General features: G+C 45.7%; 1 protein-coding gene across 4 annotated transcripts in view; it reads right to left on the bottom strand.

Moving 5' to 3' along the window:
- MLXIP (MLX interacting protein) overlaps nt 1-25,535 on the bottom strand; it is a 77,207-nt gene that overhangs the window by 33,093 nt on the left and 18,579 nt on the right. For all 4 annotated transcript variants that reach the window (XR_006411225.3, XR_008956997.1, XM_026514823.4 and 1 more), the window contains exons 2-6: nt 4,060-4,166; nt 3,217-3,302; nt 1,489-1,578; nt 1,078-1,119; nt 580-751 (exon numbers count right to left, since the gene is read on the bottom strand). Coding sequence is in view for 2 of the 4 variants with exons in the window: in XM_026514823.4 (XP_026370608.1) it covers nt 580-751; nt 1,078-1,119; nt 1,489-1,578; nt 3,217-3,302; nt 4,060-4,166 (497 nt within the window). In the remaining 2 variants the exon portion in view is untranslated. The remainder of the gene's footprint in view (nt 1-579; nt 752-1,077; nt 1,120-1,488; nt 1,579-3,216; nt 3,303-4,059; nt 4,167-25,535) is intronic.

Genomic DNA, 25,535 nt, shown 5'->3' with positions numbered 1-25,535 from the left:
GCCTGGAATGGATCCTCCTGGCCCTGTTCACATTCTAGACTCTTCCAAGGAGAAGTGCAGGCGGCTGGCTGGAATTTCTACCTTCTTGTGGGTTGGTGGCTATTCTCCACCCTCAGAAGGCAGGAAAGAAAGAAAGAGTTTTTATAAGGTAAAGTGTCAGGGAACAGACACTCCCAGGATGCAAAGATCCCCAGTTCTGTTAGTCTGTGGGCTCTTCCCTGAGGTGTTAACTGGATGCCTGAATGCTGCCAGGTAAAAGGTCATGTCCAGGAATGCTTCTGATTTTCTTCCCTGTCAGTCAAAGGCCCTGTCACTTGGCCTAAGCACAAATCCTCTGCTAAGGAGACAGTATCAGAAATGTGAAATTGATTCAGACCAATCCCCAGTCTTCTCGCAGGGGCACCACGTGTCTGACAGTTGCCCAGGAAGGCCCACTTGCAGTCCCCACCCACTCAGTGCACATGGCCCTCAGATGCCAGTGAGGTTGGCCAATCCTGACCTGGGGGCTGGGTTGTGGGGCCACTGACAGAGAAGGAAATCAGTTGTGTGTTCAAAGTCAAGAATCTAGGGGTGGATTACCTATTTCCCGGGGGTTGGGCCAGGCCACCGGCTGGTGTGAAGAGAGTGTTGAAAAGAGGGTGTCGCTGAATTCCGACATGAGCATGTCTGTGTCCAGCAGTGGGTCCTCCTCCATGGGGACTGGGGTCTTCCATCCATCCCCACGTTTGTGCCAATAAAGCATGTCATCATCCTACCACCAACAGAGTGGGGAGGAAAAATCAGAGGGGCACTAGTGAACTCAGAATTCCCAATCACATCATACCAGGGAAGTATGTTACCCTATTGTATAGAGCTGTAAGGGCTGTTGTAAAAGATGAGGGGAGTATGTGGAGCAGGGAAAACTGGCCTGTTTCCTTAGCCTGCATGTCCTCTGTGTGAGAAGGGGGGTGGCCCCTCCTGAAGCTGCACGGACAGTCCGCGTCCCCACCACCTTCTGCGGCAGGCTTCACTGTCGGGCCACCCACATCATTGCAATTTCTTGCCATGAGGGTCCTCAGAGCCCCCAAGCTCACTCACCTGGGCCAGGCTGGAAAGGTCCTCATCCTTGTGCTGCTGTAGCTGTGGAGAGAAGGAGACCAGGTGGTCACCCAGGGTCCTGGGAGGGGAAGAGGCCCTCAGCCTCTCCTCCTGGAAGCATCTAGGCCTCTTCTCCCTGGGAGGCACTGAGGGATTCTGCTCTCTGCCCATGATGGGCACAGAAGAGATTCTCAACCAGTGTTTGTGTAATAACTAGCAGCAGAAGAAACTGAGACCATAGATAACACGGCCAAAGCAGGCCCAGCACCTGGGCTGGGGTAGAACACTGGGTTCCACAGGGGCAGCAATGGAGCCCCAACCTCAGGGGCCTGTGTCTGAACACAGGACTTAGACCCTCCCTCCTCAATGGGGCTTCCTGAACATGCGCTTCTTGGGGCCCAAGCCTGATACCCTTTTCTTGAAATAGGTTCTCCACTTGTGATACTCCCGGATCACGATCTCAATGCGGCTTTTCCAGTACTTCCCTTCTGTCGTGATGGCCTGTGAAGAGATGCGTGTCGGAATCAAGAGAGGGCAATCTAGGTTGACTGGCAGAACTTGACCTGAAAATAAAGATGCATCTGACCCTGGCAGTCAGCCCCAGGCAGCGCAGCTCAGAGAACCCTACCACATGCATAATACAACTGCATTCACCAAGTGCGTCCCACCTCTTCTGTGCTACAACTAGCCTCCACCCTAAAGAGGGGCTTTTCTTTCATGACCTCAGATAACTGAGTGCGGCCTCGTTAGCATGGGTCCTAAGGGTCTGGATGGGGTCAGAGAATGCTCCGGCAGGAAAGAGGGAGAGGGCCCTCCACCCAGGCACTGAAAAAGCCCACCAGACAGCCAGGGGTAGCACTAAATGCCCTTATCCAGGAGGCTCTGCCACATTTTCAAAGGGTGACAACAAATGGCCAATCACAGAAGTTTTAGGTGGAGAGTGACTTCCAAGAGTAGCTACTTCGAACTTTCCACCACGCAGGTGAGCCCCTCCCATGATATCCCTGAAGAGCTCTGGTGATGAAGGAGTCATGACTGCCTCAGAGAGCCTGCCTCACTTTCAGGTTCCTTTTTGTTTACGGCTGGACTACGTTAAAGCAAGTCCCAGATATCATAAGGCCCATAAATTTCACCTAAAAATACTTCACTGTGTGTCTGAAGTAAAGAATCTTCACAGTGAACAATACAGTATTATCACCAGACCCAACAAAACAATATTCCTTAATATTGTCCAACATCAGATCACATCCTACCGCTCAAAAGGTTCTTTCACTGGGTCACTTTCTAATTGTTCCCCCTTTTATCCCAACAGTGAGACATGCTTGGATAACATTAAAACAATGCAGGGGCGCCTGGGTGGCTCAGTCGTTAAGCGTCTGCCTTGGGTTCAGGGCGTGATCCCAGGGTCCTGGGATCGAGCCCCGCATCGGGCTCCCTGCTCCGCTGGGAGCCTGCTTCTTCCTCTCCCACTCCCCCTGCTTATGTTCCCTCTCTCGCTGGCTGTCTCTCTCTCTCTCTCTGTCAAATAAATAAATAAAATCTTAAAAAAAAAAAAAACCACACAAAACATTAAAACAATGCAGAAGGGTATAAAGGGTATCTGCCTCACTCTAATCCCCCTCCCCAAAGGAGGCCACCAATAAAGGATTTCTGTATATCCTTCTAGACTTTTCCTAACACACACACAATCACACATACACACTTTAAAAAAAATTAACATAAAGTTACTAAAATACTGTTGCGCAACTTGCTTTCTTTTTTTTCATTTACTATTTCTTCAGCATCTTTCCATTTCAGCACATAAAGACCTTGAGGTCATTCTTTAATTGTTAAAGATTCTGCCTTGTAAGGAACCCAGATCCCTCCCTAATGACCTCTAGAGAAATGCCAATGTTAAGAGAAAGTGGAGAGTGAGTCCCAACAGGAGAACCTCTCAGTCCTTGGGTCAGCTCAGCCTGAGAAGAGGGGAGCCTCTGTGAGCTGTCACAACCTCATCCTTGAGAGGTCACCACAGCCAGACCTTCTCCCTACCCCGCCCCCACTGCTGCAGAATCCAACCCCTGCTCCCAGCCCTGGGAGAGCCCCTTCCTCCTGTGAGGGCAGATCCTTTCCAGCTACTGATGGTCACAAGCCAAGTACCTCTGGCCTGCGATGCTCATCTACTTCAACAGAGCCGTCTAGTGGAGTGACAAAGTGGCACACGGGATTCTTGCGCTTCTCCAAATCTGGGCAGAGAAAGGATGAGACATCATCACTATGACCAAGAACCCGGAAGGAGCCCCTACCCCCTCTGTCCCTATACCCCTCAGGGTGGGACCCTCCCAAGTGTTCTTCCCTTCTCCTTCTCTTGAAAATGAAATTTCAGAGAATAAAGGAAAAGAATCTGTCAGTAACTCATGGGTAAGAAAGGGAGTCTGGCTTATCAAGAGAAATGCCAGCCTGAACCAAGCATGCCCCAAGCATGCTGATCTCCTACAGAGGTCATCGGATCTACTGGCATGAAGCCAGCTAGAGAATGAACAAGGCCTGGGTCTGCATCTTCTCTGACCTGCTGAAAATAGGAACTGTTCCCTGACTCTTCAAATATCACCTCTTCCTTGACTCCCCTGGAAAGAACTAAGCCCTCCCTCCTCCTCTACCTTTACAACATTGGGCCCCAGCATCTAACCTAATAATTAGCACATTATGCTACGAGCACTGGGCTAACACATCGTCTCCTGCAGATGATGGGCAACTACATGACACAGACCACGTGACTGGCCCCTGTGCCCGACACCTGAGAAGTATCCAGTTCATTAGGATTTGGCTTGGTTTTCCTCTTGCTGCAGACTGCCCAAGAGAGGCTTCCCTTTGAGGCATAATGTCTGAAAAGTGGGCTCTGGTCCCCAAGGTGCAAAGGCCTCCAGGTGGTAGAACGAGGAGGTCTGCCGAGTCCTGGGGCCCCTGCAGGCCCGCCCTGCCGGAAGCCCGGGGAACACTCACACTGCATGTACCACGCCCGCCAGATGGCATTATTGAGCCGGATCTTGTCTCTCCACTGGAGCTTCAGGCCCTTGAAATTCTTCCACTTGGGGGACACCAACTTCCCACTGAAAGGTGAGACAAAGAAGGGAAACTTAGTGGTTCCTCTGAAAATGAAATGAAATCAAAAAGTGCCATCCACTCACTCCAGGCCTCGAAATTCTACATTAATCCATCACAAGCCACTGGCTAGGCTTGATGGAAGACATGAGTCACTTTGGGATTTCTTCAAAGTGATCGGCTGTAGGGAAGGGGAGAGGTGGGAGTGGGGGTGGTGGTGGTGTCAGCGCATGGAGGGGACAGGACTGGTCATGAGTTGGTAGGTGTTGGAGTGGGACGATGGCACATGGGTTCACTGTCTTAGTCTGTCGACATTCACCTATCTTTTAAATTTTCCGTAATTAAAAGTTAAAAATCTTTTGATTTTTCAATATATTAGATCATCACATTGTACACCTTACATCAACTTATGCAATGTTGTATGTCAATTACAACCCAATAAAGCAGGGGTGGGGGAGCGAGAAGAAAGACAGAAACCTGCTGGCAAATGAACAAAAGCCAAGCTCCTTCACCCTGGCCCACCTCCTTTGCCACCAGTCCCCAAGAGGCATTTACAATGTGGGCACACAAATGTCGCACTGGCCTTCGAGCCTGCGGGACCCTCTCCTGCCTCCAGACCTGTGCACACATGGTCCTCACTCTTCAGGGACCTCCTTCTGCCACCTGCTCCAACACCATCTCCTCTGTGCTGGCACTGGCTTCTGCCAGGCTGCTGATGACTCCTTCGGGGTTCCCTGAGCACGATTAAAACTCAAAGGTGGCACTCAGCCACCCCCCGCAGAGCAGTGCCCACACCCACAGCTGCACGCAGTACCTGCGGCCTCCCGAGGGGAGGGCCCGTTAGGTGTCATCACCCTAAGCCCCTAGCACAGACCGTGGCACATAGCAGGGCCTGGGAATAATTCTTCTCTGGATGAGTTAAGGAGCCCTCGTACACCAGCTACCAGCAGGCAAGGAGCACTCCCCAGTGGCGCAGGCTTCTCAGACAGTCTGGTTTGCCAAGTGCTGTGTCAGAAGCCACCTCTGGGCAGCTGACACAGGGTTCCCTTTTTCAGAAGGCTTGAGATGGGCAAGGCATGATCTTTAGTCCACACCCTAGGGGGTTCTGGTGGCTCTCCCTAGCTGTGAGCCACAGCCCTGCCTCTTCTGCAAACCCACTCAGAAAGGCCTCGTAAGGAACAGCAACGGGGTCTCCAAAGACAGCACCCAAGCAGTGAACCCTACCTGAACCTGAGAACTGGCTTAAAAGCAAAACCCCTGGCTGTGCACCTGGCAAAGACCTCTTGCCTCTCCCACCTACCCCAGTGAGCCAGGCTTTGGATCACATAGGCCAGAAGGCTGTGACCCCCGGAGAGAAAATGTCACAGGACGCCCTAGTAGAGTCTGAGGGAGAGAGAACAGCAGTCTCAGCTCAAAGGGCTGGACGTTTCTAACCTGTCAGAAACCTTCCTGCCATCTCTGCCCAGTCCCAAGGTACTCCCAGCCCACCTCCAAGCGGCCCGCTTTCCCTCAGGCTCGGCAGCCAGCGGCTAGGTCCCGACCTCTGCCGCACCGCAAGTGCGCTGGCTTTTGCAATCAGGGAACTTGTCTGACACCCAGTCTCCTGGGTGAGCTCAGGATAATACCATCTCCTCCTGCGTGCTTTAATAAGGGTTAAATGAGAGACAATGTGTATGTATGTACATATACATATACTCTTAGACACATATAACTGGTAAACCCTACAGTGAAATATAAGTTATTCATAACCATCTCAATTATCTAAATTCAAGTTATTACTGAAAGGCCTGAGTTTTAACACCTCTTGACCTGAAGTCCTTTCTTTTGTGTTTGCCACCACCGTCACGTGGCTCTTCCTCCTCCAGGGGAGGAAAAAGGTGACACCCAGGGGCCCACCCTCGATACCAGTGAACAAAGACCTGGGCAGAGGGCAACCCTGTCTAAGCGCTTTGAAGGCAGGGACTGGGTCTCATTCACTCATTCGACAAGGGACGAGAGCTACAAATGGAGGAAAGGAACAGATGGGGCCCATGAGGCCCCGCCCCTGCGGAGCATACCAGGCGCTGAGGGTCCCAAAGAAGAGCAGAGGGCTGTGGAAGCATAGAGTTGCGTAACCAACCCAGTCTCAGTAGTCAGGGGAGGCTTTCTGGAGGAGGTGACATCTCAGCTACTGCCTGGAAGATAAGGAAATGGGCTCCACCTTGCGCCAGGGAGTGACCTCTGCAGCTCTTCTGCCTGCCTGTGACAGCCCTGAGGTGAGCAAGCACACGCCTGGTTAAGAGCGCCTGCAGGAGACGCGTGGGGCACTTTATGCCAGGCTGGAGAGCAGGGCACATGGCAGAATAGATTAGGTCCCACAACTTGGCAAAACTAACCCTCCTTCCCTCCTCTGTAAGACCTTCCAGCAAATTGGTATCTAGCTAGGCAGGTGGTTCCAGGAAACAACACAAAACAAAACAGAAAACTGTCCCTGTTTTCTTATTTCCTTAAAGGGAAAAAAAACACTTTTTCTGTAATTGACAGCTTCCTCATACTGAAGCCAGGGTTCAAAGGCCACTTTCTCTGTAGAATCCTGCCAGGGTGTTTGCCGCCTACACAGATGGCCGCGGAGGACAGAAGCACAAGGGTTGCCATGTGAATGAGGACTCCACAGAACAGAACAACCTTTGGTGTCCTGCAGTGTTAAGAACTAACCATTGCCCTTAACTACAGACCAAACCTTACCCCTGCTTTGTTGATAAAAAGTGGCTGATGTGCGCGTAAGACCATCTTCTCAAAGACGTCAGATCACTCCGGCAGCTTCAATTACTTACAATGAGGTGGGCAGATAACAAAGGGAGCCCAAACCCTGTGGGCTAGAAACCAAGTTGGACAAGGGGCAGTTTGGGGTTCTCCTCTTCTTCCTCCTTGCTTGCTGAAATGGTTCACTTTTCCTTGATGTTTACGTCATATGTGGTCAAACCTCAGCACAAATACGTAGGAGTTCGGAATATACAACTGGCATACCATCATCGTCCCAAATTTCTGTAATATCTCCACAGTCAACAGGGGGTGCTCAAGCAACACAAAGACAGAACCTCTGAGTCCAAAACCAAAACCTAAGACACCCACAGAAGTAGAGACCACGGAAGAGCAACTACGATGTTTTGATGGTGACTGACCACCACTTGCCCACAGACATTTCCAGACAAGATCTGAAGCAGCAGCACGCACAGTTCTAGATAGCAAGGTACTACAGAGAAAAAAGGAATCCAGAGACACATTTTTAGAAAAATGTGGGGATAGATTTCTTAAAGTCTCCTCACTGATGGGCTTCTCAGAGCCTCTGGTGCACTGATGTCACTGTCAATCTTCAAGGAGGGAAGAAGAGACATTCCTTATGCAGACGTCCACAGACCAAACTTGGACTGGGACCCTTTTCATGGGAGGCACCCAAAGTCTAGTTTCCCAGGGAACATACTAGGGAAAGGCTGCTCTACACATTTCTAAAAGGGAACTTGGAGCTCCTTCGCAAAGCTCTCTAGAGCAGGGGCCCCAGAAAGCATCTGCAGTTGGGCTTCTGCTCCCCCCAACTCTGCTCCAGCTTCATTCGTCCTCCAGACATGGCTGATGGGGGTACTTCTTGGTCTAACTCAGGATTATGCTTCATTCCTTCTTGGGGGGGGGGAGGGACAGAGGGAGAGAGAGAGAGAATCTTAAGCAGGTGCCCAGCATGGAGCCCGACACGGGGCTTGATCTCACAAGCCTGAGATCACGACCTGAGCCAAAATCGAGTCAGGTGCTTAACTGACTGAGCCACCCAGGCACCCACCACATTCCTTCTTTAAAGCTTAACCAGAGGGGCACCCAGGTGACTCAGTCGGTTAAGTGCCTGACTTTGGCTCAGGTCATGATCCTGGGGTCCTGGGATTGAGTCCCGCATCGGTCTCTCTGCTCAGTGGGGAGCCTGCTTCTCCCTCTGCCTGCCACTCCCCCTGCTTGTGCTCTCTGCAAATAAATGAAATCTTTTTAAAAAAGGGGGGGTAACCAGAAACACATTAAAAATTTCTAAAAATTCCAGCTTCTCCTCAATAACAAAGCCCTCTTTTGGCCTCACCTCCCAAACCCACCCTCCTACATGCCCCATGGGCTTCCCTGTTGGAACAATGACCCTGGATTCTCCCCAAACTATGGAAAGGCCAAAGTCTAGGGCCGACTCACCCCGGCACAGTGCCTTGCACATGGGAGGCACTTTTAAATACACAGCTATTAAGTGAGTGTTAACCTTTTCCATAATGAAAAATCTTCACACTGCCCTGTCATGGACACTCTCCTAGAAGACAGGCTCATGACCTGAAACAGGAAATTCAGAGTACAACAAAGGTCTCTCAAAACTGTTGGTGGGGGGCCCCTGGGGGGCTCAGTTGGTTGAGCAGGCAACTCTTGGTTTCGGCTCAGGTTATGATCTCAGGGTCGTGGACTGAGCCCTGCATTGGGCTTTGCACACAGTACGGAGTCTGCTTGAGATTCTCTCTCTCCCCCTCTGTCCCTCCCCCCCTTCAAATAAATAAATAAATCTTTTAAAAAAAGACTGTTGTTGGATAGACTAGCAAACTCGGAGTTCTTCAGGGGTCTGACAAGAGACTGCTTTGGAATGGAAATTAAAGTGCAAGCTTTGCACACACAGGAGCTGAAATTAAGAAAAACAAGGGTGGATGGGACCAAGAGGGATTTTTAGATTCTGTCCCTCCCAGGTAGGATTAGCTCCTAACTCTTAGTCGGACCATGCTCTCCAAAACAAAGCAGGTAGTGGTCTCTAGGATCTGTCGCTACAGGTCCCAGAAGAGTGGTGGGGCCCATTTATTTGTTCATTGAACCATACTTGCTTGTTATAGGGCAAAATTTCTTCGCCATTCCTTGAAATGCTTCCTGGATGCCCACTAGCAAGACACCCCTAGCCCTGCCTCCCCTTTATTCCCACTCAGCGAGGTAGAATGGGTATGTTAGCAGTGAGTGTAGAAGGAAGAACAGGAGTGGGTGGTCCAGACCCTTCCCCTCCTGTCCTCTTAGGAGCAAGCTGCCATTCCTCCTGTTTTGCTCCTACAGAGCCTGGGGTAGGGGATGAGGCCTGTCCTAGTCCAGGACCACCTGTACCACCTGGAAAGGCAGTCTGGGGTTCACCTGGAAAGGCAGTCTGGGGTTCACCTATAAGCCATACCCTCAGCCTGATCAACAATAAAGGTAATATTGGCTACCATCTATTGACTCATTTTTACCATGGTTAAGTACATATAAAATTTACCATTTGAACCATTTTAAAGCATACGATTCAGTGGCTTTAAGCAATCTGCAATGCTACGTGCCCATTGCTGCTACCTAGGTTCAGAACGGTTTTCATCATCCCCAAAGGAAGCCCTGTACCCATGGAGCAGTCACTCCCCAGTTCCTCCTCCCCCTGCCCTGGCAACCGGTAATCTACTTTGTCTCTCTGGGTTTGTTTCTTCTGGGCACTTCATATAAACAGAATGATAAAATATGTGGCCGTTTGTGTGTGGCTTCTTTCACTAAGCATACTAGCTTCAAGGGTCGTCCACGTCGTAACATGTGCTAGTCCTTCCTTGCTTTCCATGGTTGAACCATATCCCGCTGGATGACAGACCACATTTGTTTATTCTTTCACCCGCGCATGGACATTTGTCCATCACCTTTTGGCTGTCGTGAATAGTGTTGCTGTGGACCAACTCCTCTGTTTCATTTCCCAAACAATTCAGCACTCTGGCAGGGGAGAGAGGTCTGAGCATTAAGCTGGCACTGGGGACACAAAGATGGGCAAAAACAACTTTGTTGGGGGGGCAAGTGGACAACTGTCTGTTGACATTTTCAATGCACATCCCTTTGACTCACAGTCCTACTGTTAGGAACTGATTCCACAGATTCACGTGCACACATGCACAAGGACACACGTGGAAAGACATCAAACAGCAGCACTGACGTGGCAGCAAAAGGCTGGAAACAACTTACACACTCATCAAAGGGAACTGGTTTAAAAACTGTGCTGTATCCACACAGAGGGACACGATGGGGCAACTAAACCAATAGCAATGCTGCATTATATGTGCTGAGACACAGGCAAAAGCCACAAGCTGTACAAAGCAAGAAGGAAACTAAGGTGCAAGAGGGACAGCATGGCCGCCGTGTGTATTTATAACAGGGAGCCACGCACACAAGACACACAGACTGGGGCAGGGGGAGAAGACTGCCTGTCAGTCGATCTCAGAAAGATACATGAAAAACAGGGAACAGGGAAACAGTGATTTCCCTTTAGAGAGCTAGACTGGAGAATTAAGGGGTTCAGTTGGAAACTTAGTTTTCACTGTTTGCTGTTTTATACTGCTAAAATATAATACAAGAATATGTTATTTTTTTCAAAGTAAATAAGGCAAAAAGACCAGGTATAGTCCAAGAACTTATAATAGTGCTTCTAGTTAACTGGGGAAGGCAATTAATCACATGAGCAGATATAAAATTTATGTGCAAGTCAATTTTGTGAACTAGACCCAAATATAAGGATAATGCTTATTAAGTGGTTTCTTTAATGAGTGGATTAATAACGCTCAGACTGGTCTCTCTTCCAAGATTCTCTTTTTCTTCAAAAGAGCGGTCTCTATTGGCTTTCCTGGGATCTGGGCCTGGTTCCACAGGCTGCTAGGAGCCAAAACTAACAGGCTCCAGACAGACAAAGGTTCATTGAGGAGCCAAGACGTGGGGAGCAGGCACAGCGAGAGGCATGGCAGGAGGAGGGCAGTGTGTTTAACGGAATCGCCTGAGCTGTGGGCCTCCGCCCTGGGCCTCCCGCCCAAGCAGAGCCTCCTCCCAGAGGAAACTCATGAGGTTGTCAGGCCCTGCTCCCAAACCTAAACATGGGTCCTCTCTCCTGCACCCGCAATTCATCCTCCTCATGGGTTATTTGGTTTTTATTTTACTTTCTTAAATTCAAAGAAAGTCCCGTTGGAGAAGCAGATTCTGAGGGCAATGACAGCAAGGCAGGAACGTGGCCTCCTGAGGTCCTCATCGCAGGTCACTCACTGACAAGGTGAGCGAGTGTGTGCTGTGTGCATGTGTGTATGTGCAGCATGTATGTGGTGTGTGAGGTGTGTGTGTGTACAGGTGTGTGGTGTGCACATGTGACTGTGTGTGTGAAAGAGCACACTTGTGTATATGTGTGTGCTAGTGTGTCTGGGTGTTCATCTGCCCTCATGTGTGAGCATGTTTGTGAGGGCCTATGCTTGTTTTGTGTAAAAAGCTGCGAGTGATCATTTCTTTCTTTCTTTTTTTTTAAAGATTTTATTTATTTATATGAGAGAGAGAGACCACGAACGTGGTGGGGGGGGCAGAGGGAGAGGGAGAAGCAGACTCCCCACTGAGCAGGGAGCCCGATGTGGGGCTCAATTCCAGGACCCTGGGATCACGACCTGAGCCAAAGGCAGACGCTTAACCGACTGGGCCACCCAGGCACCCAGGGAGTAATCAGTTCAATAACTTTCAAAAATTAAAGCAACTTGAAGGAGTTGAAACCAGGCAAAATCAGAGTAGCTGCAGTGGTGACCTCTCCTTCACCCTGTCTGTGAACACTGGTGACCTGTGTCCTTGCTGGGAGCACTCTCTCTTGGGCTCCGGCCTTCCATAAGGGGACAGACATCGCCATGCTTGTACCACTTCCAAGCCAACAGGGAAAGGAGAGTGGTTTCCATTTCTGGACAAGTGACCTGAGCTGTCCAAGCCCCACCTTCTATAAAATGGTGGTGCTGTCCACCTCACTGGGAGAATCACAGGTAAGGTATAAAAGGACAGAGGGAATACCAGCCAACGCCGGGGCGCGCTGCTGAACAGCAGTCAGTTCTGGGGCACGTCGCTGAGTGTTAAAGCCTGGGGTTTCCAGTCAGACTCTAGACATAACTGGACTTGCAGGCAGGAGCAGGGATGCTGTGCAGGGCACCATTTAAAGCCAGATTCATCTATTTATTTGCCAGGAAAAGAAACTTGAATCCAGAACCCAGGGTGTTCAGACTCCTTTGGACTGGGTACTGGACCAGACTTAAAACAAGAAAAAGTGGTATGTCACTTCAGTTTGCATCATTTGTAAATAAATTTTAATACTTAAAAAGACCTGTGCATTAGCCATGTGTCTCTTTTACTGTATAAGCTGTTTGTGCCCTTTGTCTTTTAAAAAAACTTTTTGTTTTGAAATAATTATAGACTCACGGGAAGTTGCAAAAAATAGCACAGAGTCCGCAGCTTTCCCCAGGGCAGCATCCTCCGTGGCTGAAGCACAATCTCACCACTAGGAAACCGGCTCTGGCAGATTATCGTGAACTATTACAAATCTTTTTCAGTTTTCACCCTCCATTAAAATGTTCGCTGTTTTTCTTCAGCTATTTTATGTTGGTAACGCCATAATATTAATTTGTGACATTTCTGCAAGTGTTTCCCTTAAGTTTGGGAGTTTTAATTCTTTATACAGCATATCTTCGAATAAGCAGATTATACATTTGTGCAGTCATATCTACTGGTCTTCCTCTATCATTTCTTTTATTGCTTCGCTGCCTGCCCGTCTACCCCACGTTTCCATTAATCTCTTTTTTAGTTTTTTTTAGTCTTATCGATTCTAAATTATACACCCACGCTGAAAGAAAATTCAAACGACAAAATATAGTACAAACAACAGCAAAGTCCCCTGCAATTCCACTGCCTAGAAATAACCATTATCTGAATTTTGGTGATAATATTGTGTAGTGAAGAAATGAAATAACCTTATCCAAAGAGAGTCTGGCCTTTGCCCTCGGCTCCTGGGAGGTGACCTCTATGCCCCTGGAATGTCCTGCCTGACAGGAGTGTCTTTGTTTGCCTGGGGGCTTTGGTCTTAGGAGACTCTCACAGTCTGATTCACTATAGGGGCTTTGGACCACACGGTATCAGTTCCAGTCTCCAGAGGATTGATAACTAAAGGTATTAGCCAGACTTCCAGGAGGGGCTGGGGACCAGAAGGTAGCCACACAGGCAGTGCGTGATCAAGCCCCATAAAACTGCAAACACCGAAGACTCAGGTGAGCTTGCCTGGTTGGCAAAGCTCCGTGTGCACTGTCACACACTGCGGTGGGAAGGAGGTAACACCACCAGAAGAGACAACCAGAAGCACTGCATTTGAAGGCGTCTTCAACTCTACCCTATGCACCCCTTCCCTTGGCTGATTCAATTAGAAGCTTTTCCCTGTAATAAACCCGTAATGAAGAATGTACGTTTTCAGTGAGTTCCGTGAGTCCTTCTAGAGAATTGTTCAACTTGAAGATGGTTAAGGGAATTCCTCTAATTTATAAACTGGTGTTAGAAGTGAGGATAGTCTTGTGGACAATTCTCCCTAACTTTGTAGTTGGCCTTTAAGTCCTTGTAATATACATATATATACTTATATATATGAATAAACAAAATATTTAAATATGTTGGATCATAACTGTTTTATAACCCATTTTCATTAATATGTTATAGGTATCTTAGGCCAATAAATATAGTTTTATATTATTTTTATTGGCTGTATATATTATCACAATGTACTTAACTGTTTCTCCATAAACAGACATTCATTTTCACTAATGGACACATGTTGTTTCTCACTATTATAAACGATGCTGTGATGAACATCCTGCTACTTACATTTCTGTGCAATTACGTGACTGTTTCTGTGAGATAAATTCCTAGAAACCTGAAAGCTGAATCGGAGGGTATGTGTATATTTATAATTTTGTTACAAAGAATCAAAGTTCATACTAATTTACACTGCCAACAGCAGTGATTAGCGCCTATTTCCCCAAACCAGTACTTACATTAGTTATTATTAATGTTTGTGCAGCTGACAAGCAAAAAATCAGTTGATTTTTTTGGTTCCCACATATCTTTTTCTGTTTATTAGCCATTGGAAGCTGTATGTTAATTATCCGCCTATCTTCTCCGTGTTTTGTGTTGTGTGAGAGCTCTTAATGTGGTGGGAATGTTGGCAACACGTACGGCAGTAACTGGGCCTGTCTTGACGGTCTATCCCCGCCTTGACCATTTATGGTGTGCTTTGTTTTGGGTTTTGCTCTACTCTACTTTTTTTTTTTTTTTAAGATTTTATTTATTTATTTGACAGAGATAGAGACAGCCAGCGAGAGAGAGAGAGAGAGAGAGAGAGAGAGAGAGAGGGAGAGAGAACACAAGCAGGGGGAGTGGGAGAGGAAGAAGCAGGCTCCTAGCAGAAGAGCCTGATGTGGGGCTCGATCCCAGATCGCCGGGATCATGCCCTGAGCTGAAGGCAGACGCTTAACCGCTGTGCCACCCAGGCGCCCCTGCTCTACTCTACTTTTTGTATGTACTGTGGGCTTTTGTTGTTATTTTTAGTAGAAACTTTTCATCAATGTAGTCAAAAATTTTAAAGTCTTTTCTTTAATGTTTCTACTTTCTTGGTCATACTTAAAAAGGGTTTTTCTATGCCAAGACTGTGAAAACTGTACCTTGTTCCAGTGCTCTCACAGCTCCTCCACATTTTACAGTCTAGTCCTGGCTCCACTGGAATTTATTTTGCTGTAATGAGTGTTAATGGGATCCTGCTTTAGTCAATGGTTCCTACTTATTTACTAAATAATCCAACTCTCCTCTCTTGGGATTAAAATACCATCTTTATCATATACTACGTTCCCATATATGTATTTGGGACTATCCCTGAACATCCTATTTCTTTTGGTGTTTTGTGCATATGTCTTTAATGGTTTCACTTTTTACATTTAACTCTGATTCATCTAGGGGAAAAAATCAATTTACTTTTTTACAAAGCTCACCCCGATTAGCTATCTGATTGTCTCACCTTCCTCAACTAATTTATGAAACTTCCATTAATATATATTAAATTATAATACACACTAGGGTCTGTCCTGGGGCCTTGTGTCACTGATTCGTGTTCAACCCTATGCTAGTATTACACTGATTTAATAATTATAAATTTGTAATATACTTTACTATCTAGTTTAGGTTGGTCCCCATCATTTTTTTTTTTTAATGTTAGAATCCTTGCCTATTTACTCTTCCATGTTCCAACTTTACAGTCACATTGTCAAATCTCAAAAGACAACTATTCTGGTATTTTGATTAGAGTGGCACTTAGTAAATAAATGAATGTGGGCAGGGCTGACCATTCCATTCAGGTCACCTCCATCCTAGAGCAGTGTGCGTTCTCCACTTATTCAAGCCACTTACCTTACTTAAAATATCAGAGGAATCTGAAGCTGTCTGGTGTTCTGTAATTTACTTCATCTACATCTTTCACATTTCTAATCATATACTTCTTTAAAAAAAAGAGATTTTATTTGTTTATTTGAGAGAGAGAGCACAAGCAGGGGGAGTGGCAGGCAGAGGAAGAAGCTGACTCCCCGGTAAGCAGGGAGCCCGATGGGGCGGGGGGTGGGGGGGCTCGACCTCAGGACTGTGAGATCATGACCTGAGCCGAAGGCAGACATTTAACCGACTGAGCCACCCAGGTGCCCCTTTCCTAACGCTTTTATCCACCTACGCAAAAAGGTAATTAGTAGGTTCAAATATTCACCAAGGTTAAGATTTTTATGTAAAGGATGAAAAACTCCACCCCGTTAGACATCTGGCTTAAAGAGGAAGTAAATTAATAAAGGTCTCCAGCCAGAGTACACACCTGGAGTCAGGACTCTAGAAACTGTCTAGCAGAGATATGACAGAAATAGATCAGCAGATGTTTCTGAGTTCCTGTGAAGACTGGCAAGAAACAAATTTGTTATTATTACCATTATTAGTCATTTTCAAGGCACTGCCAGCTACCTAACCAACTTAAAAGGCAGAGAAATCTGAAGCTGTCTGATGCATTTCAAAGGATAAGGTAACACTCTCCAGGTAGCCAAGACCTATAAATATAAAAACACTGGCTCCTTTTCCAAAAGTCAGCTTCGACAATTAAAGAAAACCCATGAAATCTGTTCTCCACTGAATTTCAAACCCCAAACCTTGACTTTGACAGTAACAAGGGTCACACTGACAGTAAGGTAAGTAGGTATGGGTACGTCTATCAAATCCTAACTTTTCTGGGGGCAAGAGCTAGAGCTAGTAGGTTAATTCTATGTAGCAACTACTATAATGCCCCGGGTAAAATGGTGCTTAACAAAAGAAATGAGTTGGTAAGAATGAGAACATTTTCAGATTCCATGTGGGCTATACAGCATGACTACTGCAGCCAGATTAATCTGGCAGAGACACCACTTTCTTCATGACACTATCCTGATTCACTTATTTAACACTGTTCTAGCTGCTCATGATACAGCAGAAAACAAAACAACATCCCTAGCCCAATGGAGCTTGTATTTATGGGGAAAGACAGGCAACCAAGTATGTGCTATGTCAGGAGCACTCAGTGGTATGGAGCCAAAGCAAGGTGGAGAGGGAGCTGGGAGCTGTTTCTATAGGGCAAGATATGAACGTGGAAGGTGGTAGTGAGGACACTGATGGATCCTGGCTTCTGCCTCAACAAGCCAACAAAACTGCTCTTGCGACAAAGCTTCCTGCGACACCTGCCCCTCCCCCTATCCCCATGCCCTCCCCACTATGCAGCCTACTCCTATGCCGGGCTGCTCTCCCCTTCGCCAGCTTTCCCTCCCCCTTCCCTCAGTCGAGGGGCTTGTCCTGAACCCTCCATACCCCACTCTCTCCCTTGTCTCCCCCCTACCCGCATGCCAGAATGACCTCAACGACTGTATCTGCTCACACCTCTCCCCTGCTGAAGCTCCTGCAGGGGTTCTCACAGCTTATAAGGTAGAACAGAGTCCCTAAATACTCATTACGGTAAAGTCCCCCAGCTGCACACACCTGGCGTAAACAAGCACTTCACTCACCCGGCCAACTCCGTCATCTTGCAGATACTAGCTTCCCGCAGGCGCCCTCTTGGACCACTCTCAGTGTAAATTATTAGCTAAGTCCTCTTCCAACACCCTGTGCCCACCACAATTTGCCATTACCTACTGATGTGTATGTTGACTGTCTCTGCAGGCAGACTGCACCTTCCATGAGGGAGTAACCGTGTCTATTCCATCCACCCATACCTGTCTCATCCCAGCACAGTGCCACCACGCACCAGGCCCTTGAGTATGTGCTGAGTGACCGCCAGAGTGAAAACACCAGTGTGCTCCTACTGCCCACAGAGGCCCAGTGCAGACTAGGACAGCCGCCGGCCTTGCCTCACTTGTCCTGCACTCTGCCCCCTCTGGCCTGCGTACTGGGCCCATCTGCAAGGAGGCCTCTGTTTCAGTCTATACTCTGCTCTCCTCAGTGGGAACTCCAGGCACTTGCGCAGATGCATTATTGTCCCATTTGTTCTTGGTTTGTGGGTCCCCCCATTCTACCTCCCTTCTCCCCCGCCCCTTTAAAATCAGGTAATACAGCTGGGTAAATGAACAATTACAGCCTTTTCTAGGTCTGCTTCATTTTAGAGACCACATCTAGATGAAAAGGAACAGTATGCTACAAAGTGAACAGAACTAAACCCGGAGCCGGGACGCAGCACTGCTGTCAGTTCTGATGCTAACCAGCAGTGTGACTTTAAATGGGATACCATCTCTGTCCAACTTAGTTCTGGCCTCAGTTTCCCTTTTTGTGACGAGAGAGAACTGAATTAGCTTATGCCAACTTCCTGCCAGTTCTTCGAGTCTAGAACCGTACCCCTCCTCAGAAGGGGAGATGCTGCCCCTGCAGAGTATAAATGAGAGGTACCCAGAGTAGGGGCGTGTTGGGGAAACATAGCTACTGTTAAGCAAAAGAAAGAATAGAAAGATCTGTAACACCCCCACCACAACCACACACCGCTGCCATATCTCTGAGGAGGAGGAGGAGTTTGAAAAACACGAATATAGGGGTGGGGGAATGGGTGAAACAGGTGATGGGGAATAAACAGTGCACTTGCTGTGATGAGCACTGGGTGTTGTATGAAGTGATGAATAACTATATCGTACACCTGAAACTAATATCACACTGTATGTTAAATGGAATTTAAATTAAAACTTAAGCAAAAAAAAAAAAAACCCAAACAAAACAAAATAAAAAGCACAAGCAACACAAGAAACAACAGGTGTTGGCGAGGATATGGAGTAAGAGGAACCCTGGTGCACTGCTGGCGGGAACGCAAGCTGGCGCAGCCGCTATGCAAGACAGTATGGACGTTCTTCAAAAAGTTAAAAATAGAACGACCCTACGATCCAGCAATCACACTACTATTTACCCAAAGATAATACAAGAACACTAATTCAAAAAGATACATTCACCCCTATGTTTACAGCAGCATTATTTATAATAGCCAAGATCTAGAAGCAGCCCAAGTATCTGCTGATAGATGAATGGATCAAGATGTGGAATATATATACAATGGACTATTATTCAGCCATAAGAAAGAATGAAATCTTGCCATTTGCAACAACCTGGATGGAGCTAGGGAGTAGAATGCTAAGTGAAATAAGTTGGTCAGAAAGAAAATACCGTATCATTTCACTCATATGTGGAATTTAAGAAACAAAACAAACAAGCAAAGGGAAATGAAAGAGAGAGAGAGAGAGAAACCAAGAAACAGACTCTTAACTACAGAGAACAAATTGATGGTCACCGGAGGGGAGGGGCAGATAGGGGAATAAGGTGATGGCGATGGAGGAGGGTACTTGTCCCAGAGAGCACCGGGTGATGTATGGAAGGGTGAATCACTCTTTCATACATCTGAAAGTAATACCACACTCTGTTAACTATCCCGGAATTAAAATAAAAACTTAATTTAAAAAATAAAAATAAAAATAACAAACAAAAGAACTTTGTATGGCCCTCCTCACATAATAGAAATTTCCAAATGAAATCTGTTTTACCTTTGCCTGCTAAAGACAATCTCCCTTCCATCTGCTACTGAGAATCAGCTGTCACCCTAAATCTCTCCCTCTTCTTATTCCCCTCCCATGCATGCATTTCAATCAACTTGTCAGGCACCCAAGTAAAAAGTTTGGGGTAGGCAGGAGAGCTGGGGCTCACTCACTGAAACAAAGGCAAGCGAGATAATGTCAGGCTGTTGTCTATTTCAGAAACACTGTGAATCTCGGCACCACCCTGACCGCGCCACTCAGCCCCTCTGCTGACCGTCTCCTGAGACGAGTGTACATATTTTGTCTTTATTGGCACTCAAAATACCTACATTTTTGTCTTCACGATACGCTCATTTTCACTCTGGTCTTTCTGTCAAAAGAAACAATTTGCTATTCATGAAAGCAAACTTGAAAACAGTGCTAGAAGATGAGGTTTCGGTTCATTAGCAAATCCCAGTTTTAACCTAAGACCTTTATACGGTATGAACCCTGCTGCACGGGCATTTCCCATCTTAACTGCCGTTGCGAATGCTTAAAAAGCAAAGTGTCTTTATAGCTCCATGGGAGGGTAAACACACCTTAGCTACTACAGTGCTATAAAAATCAAGGTCAGGGTAACTTATCTCTCTTTCATTTACCCCTGCTTCAAGGCCTCCTGGGAAAACAGACAAAAATAAAAGGAACATATCGAAGGCACAAATTATTTAACAAACCACACAGCAGGAAAAAAAATCAAAAGAAAAAATGATGGGACATTTATTTTCTCAAAACCAAAGTCCTTGATATGCTGCTGTTTCCCCCTCCATATTCACATATGAAGTCAACAAACGAGCCGGGCCGGAGGAGCTCGTATGAAAGACTGACCAAAGGGCAAGGAGAGCCTGTTTTCTCATCCTGCAGGTCTCTGGGAACTGGTGTGCGTTTGGGAGGAGAGGAAGGAAAAGAGTAGGGAGAGAAGTTCCTATGAACATAACTTGAAGCCAACCATTTAAACTGATTTTTTTAACTGTAAAATTTCAGAGTCTTCCTATTATTGCAGGAGTTCAATCCACTTCCCTGGTATAAGGAAGATGAACAACATCTAATTCTTCTTAAGTCAAAATCCCAGGTTTTACTAAGGAAATTTAATCCTGTCCACTGTGTCGCAATGATAAATTCACGTCATAAAAATTCACCTACCAAGAGAATCTCAGGCCAGGCCACCCTCTTCAGGTGGAAACACAGGATGGCTCCCACGACGGGCTGACTCTCAAGAACAGGAGCAGCCCTTCCTTCCTCATCACCTGTTACCTGCCACTGGCCACAGCAGTGGGGACAGACTGTGTCCCCACCTTCCTGCCCGCTGTATAGCCTTGCCTAAACATCTGGTCTTTCTGAACTTCACGTTCTTGGGGGGGGCGGGGAGAAAACCAACCTACTTTACAGAGCTATGGTAAGAATTAAACGAAGTAAGGTATTTAGATGGACTAACAGCGTCTGGAACACAAGAGGTTGCCAATACAACGGATTTACGACTTCGGCTGACGTTCCCCATGACGTTCAGAGCTGCTCTGACTCTGCGTGCTGTGATTAAAGCACAATTAAAGACTTCTCGGCCACAGCAGCCAAGCCTCCCAGCAACTGGACTCAGGGGACAAAGAGAGAGCATGACTGTTAGGGTGGGTTATGAGCAAAGGTCTAGAGAGAGGGAGGGAACTGCCATTTAGAGATTAGATACGCGGTTCTTCAATGAAACACAATCAAATCCCACTAGTGCCCACACACAGACACAACTGTCTTTCTTTTTTCTTAGCACCGGTTCACTCTCCGGGTCACTCTCCACCACAAAGGAGTATCTGCATAGTAGCAAGGTGTAATAGCCCTTCAACAAGAACTGCAGGTGGGGGCCTCCACGGCCTCCCACTACTGGCACACACACCCCAGTGGCTCCCTCTACCGCTGGGGGCTGATGACTCGCTTTCAACATCAGCTCTGGGGCACACTTCACAGCAGTGTCCCGTACCAGGCACCACTCAGGCTAGAGAGAGGAATGATGTTCTGAGCACGTAGTGCTCCAGAGAAAGTGGGCAGTCTGTGGGTCTGTATATTTGGTGGTGTAGCTGAATGCTAAGCCTGTTTCAGCTCAAAGTCCACAATTCTATAGGTCTATAAGAATAAAGAATAAGAAAGGTACCGAGTGAGAAACAACCACCCTAGAATGCAGAGAAGCCAGCTTTAAGGCTGTTGGCACAATTAAAGAAGGGGTGGCCAAAGAGTTTTAATTCCTCAATTATTTATAAGGTACAGATAAACGTGTCTTTTGATCGAAAAGAGCCTGCGATTCCAACTTGCTTTCACCACCAGGAAGCAAATGCATCCAGCTCGTGCAGCAGAGGTCATCTGCAGGCCAGGAAAGGAAACATCCCAGCTAATATGTACCAAGAACCTGAGATGTGACTCTGCACTGAGAACTGGGTGACAGTGACATCAGGTCTTCACAAGCTAATAAGACAGTTCCGAGGGAGCTAAGGCTCATATGCAGTGCATGGAAACACACAAAAGAGCATTCAACGTCGTCGTCAGATCCAGGATGTCTTCCTCAAGTAGGATGCCTGAGCTGAGGCCCCCACAGATGGGCAGGAATGAACCACCAGAAAAAGAGGATGTAGAGAAAAGGGCTGCAAGCAGAAGGAATAAAGAGGTCTTTCTCAAAATATTAGCAGTCTGGCTTCTGGTCCCCTCTCTCCTCCATCCTTAGCTTTGATGAGCGAAGAAGTGAAGGTAAGAACACTGATTGTCTGGAGCCTTCAGGATCCAAGTCTCCCCCTTGCTAGTGGGATGGGGTTGGGCACAGCAGTGAAGTCCTCAGATAGAGAGAGAGCTATGGAGAAGTCAGTTCGTCTGTATCTACATTGAGGGCCAGTGCAATTTCCTGACTCTGTCATGCAAAAAAGATGACAGAATGGGAGGAAGAGCTAGCTTGTCCCATCCGTTTCTGAAGTAAAGCTGAAGGAGAAAGAGGGGAGAAAAAGAGAGAGGGAAGGGGAGAGCAGGATTGAGAAAAGGGAAGTTTGGGAAAGATATGTCTTCTACTATTGGTGGTTTGACTTTAAAAAGTGAAAAATCTCTCCTAAATAAAAAAAACAATAAGCAAATTTAGAAGGTAAGTGCCAAATGGAGGGAGAGATCGTGAAAGAACGTTACTAAGTAGTTCTACAAAATTGGTTAAGCTCCCTAACTACTTGCTAATTGCAGAGAGAAAAACATATCTACAATGAAAAGACCTGGGAGTCATCCTAACCAAATGATCAAATTCAGCATCATTAATAGTGGGACAACCTGACACTATGTATCTTTGATGTGACTATTCTGAATCTAAATGTAATCAAGCCTTTTAGGCCCAAAATGGTTTACAGGAAATACAGGGGGTGGAGGAACATGTTAATTAACCACAACAAGAAAACAAATACCAAACATGGGATGTTCTTCAATACAACTGGACCTGCCGCTTCAAAAAGTCAATGCCAAAGGGAAAAGGTGGAAGGATCATTCGCTTTGACATGTAAATGACATAATGGTCATGAAAGGGAGTATCTTTATTTTTAGGAATATGAGGTCATGATGTCTCCAACTTTTTCTCTGAACCATATGAAAGAGAGACACGTTCATAAAGCAGGTATGGCCAAGATTAACAAATGTCTACCGCAGGTGGTGGCTGAAGGGGATTGGCTGCCCCATTGTTTCAAATTTTCTCTGTTAAGATTTTTTATAATAAAAATGTTGAAAAAAAAAAGGAAAAAGAAAGACCTAGGGCACTTGGGTGGCTCAGTAGGTTAAGTGTCTGCCTTCGGGTCAGGTCATGATCCCAGACTCCCAAGATCTAGCCCCACATCGGGCTCCCTGCTCATTGGGGAGTCTGCTTCCCCCTCTGCCCACCCCCCGCTCATGCTCTCTCTCACTCTCTCTCTCAGATAAATAAAATCTTAAAAAAAAAAAGAGAGAGAGAGCAAAAAGGAAGAACTCAAAGGAAAGTCACAAATATAAAATAAATGGCCAAATTCAGAGAACAATGTATCCACTAGACATCAAAGAAATGAAAAATTAAAGCACCTGAGATACCGTTTTTTGCCTATCGGATTAACGACGATTTTTAAAAGCACAGTAATAATGCTACACGATTTTTTTAAAATGTACAGCCATTTTGGAAAATAATTTGGCAGTTTCTTATGACGTGAAACATCTCCTTACCTATGATCCAACATTTACACAAGAGAAATGAAAACGTGTCCACATCAAGACTTGTACATGAACAGTCATAGCAGCTTTATTCATAACGAAGCTAAAAACAATAAAACGAAGACAAGCCAAACGTCTATCAATAGGGGAGTGGATAAAGCAAACTGTGGTATATTCAAGCAATAGAATATTAACTATTGACACACGTAGCAACACAGATGAATCTTAAAAACATGCTGAGCAAAAGAAATCAAGCAGAAAGAGTACATACTGTATGATTCCATTTATATAAAACACAAGGAAAGACCAATCTAATCTACAGTGAGAGAGCAGATGGGGGACGGGAAGAATGCCTGGAAAGAGTACAAAGGAACCTTCTGGGCTGCTGGAAATGTTCTGTATCTTGGCTTTAGTGGTTACACATGTGTATACATTTGTCAAAACTATTGAAATGTACATTTAAAAGGGTGAATTTTATTGTTTCCATATTAAACCCCAACAGAGCTGAATTAAATTTTCAAATTACAGTAACGCACCCAGCGTTGGGGAGAATGTGGGAGAATGGGATCTCCTATGCACCGCTAGCGGGAATATTGACTGGTGCAACTTTTTTTTCCTAACAGCTTTATTGGAATGTGATTCACATACCACACAATTCACGAATTTAAAGTGTACAATTCAACGGTTTTTACTCTAGTCACAGAGTTGTGCAACTATCACCACAGTCAATTTTACAACATTCCCATTCCCTCAAAAAGACCATACCCCTCAGTCATCACCTCCCAGTCCTAAGCAACTACTAATCTACTGTCTATCTCTAAATGTGTGTCCGCTCTGGACATTTCATGTAAGTGGAATCATGTAATAAGTGGTTTTGTGACTGGTTTCAACTTAGCATAATGTTTTCAAGGTTCATCCATGTGATAGCGAATATTTAGTTCCTTTTTATGGCTGAACAATATTTCCATTATATTGATGCAACATATTCCGTTTATTTACTTATTCGTTGATGGGCATTTGGGTTGTTTCCACCTTTGGGCTATTCTGAATAATGCTGCTATGAACATTTGTGCACAAGTTTTGTGTGGACATACGCTTTCATTTGCGTAGACACCTAGGAATGCCAACTCCTGGGACAAATGGTACGTCTATGTTTAAATTTTTGAGCAACTACTAAAGTGGTTTCCACAGTGGCTGCACCACTTTACATTCCCACCAGCAGTGAAGAGGGTTCTAGTCTCTTCACATCCTCACTAGCACTTGTCACACCATGATGGGTGCAAAGCAGTATTTCTGTGGTTTCGATTTTCATTTCCCTAATGATTAATGGTGTTGAACATTCTTTCATGAGTTTATTGGTCATCCACATATCTTTGAAGAAATATCTATTTAAGTCCTTTGCCCACTGTTTAATCAAGTTGTTTGTCTTTTTATTTCTGAGTTGTAGTTTTTTTATATATTCTATAGAACATATCCATGTATCTAATAATGGATATTTTCTCCCATTCTGGGGGGTTGTCTTTTCTAAGTGGTACAACTTTTAAAATCAAGTCTGGCAACATTTATCAAAAATTTCGGTGTGAATACCCTTCTATTTTATAGTTTTAATTCTAAGAATTTATCCTGAAAAAATAATTAAAGAAGTGTAATGAGAAGAGCAAATAATAAGAACATTCATCACGGTACTATTTAAACTGGATCTCAATCCTTTCCTCATACTCAAATAAAAATTAACTCCAAATGGATCACTGTCCTGCATGTAAGAACCAAAACTATAAAACTTCTTGAAGAAAATATAGGAAACTTAGAGATCTTGGGTTTGGGGATTTCTTAAATAGGACACAAAAAGCATTAACTACAAAAAAAAAAAAAAGATACACTGGACTTCATCAAAATTTAAAACTTTTGCTCTTCAAAAGATGACTGAAAATGATAGTGCAGGTCTATTTTTATCTACACAGGTACAGAAAAAAATAAAAAGGACGTAGTGACAAAATAACAGGGAATATAATTCCACAGAGTGTTTCAGAAGATTCTGCTCTTTTCTTCCTGTCTTTCTGAAATGTCTGAATTCCCCATTTGACAATGACTACCCATTTCTATATAATGAGGAGAGTTGGAGAGGAACCTCCACAAAAATTTCCATTTTGAAAAAGGAAAAAAGTGAATTTCCATCTCATAATTAAGAGAAAATGATATTCAGTTTGCCATGTTAATTTGGAGTTTTGTGGGTTTTTTTTTTTTGCC

The sequence above is a fragment of the Ursus arctos genome, unplaced genomic scaffold (assembly GCF_023065955.2).
Source record: "Ursus arctos isolate Adak ecotype North America unplaced genomic scaffold, UrsArc2.0 scaffold_34, whole genome shotgun sequence".
Taxonomy (NCBI): Eukaryota; Metazoa; Chordata; class Mammalia; order Carnivora; family Ursidae; genus Ursus; species Ursus arctos.
This window is presented reverse-complemented; position numbering and strand designations above follow the sequence as displayed.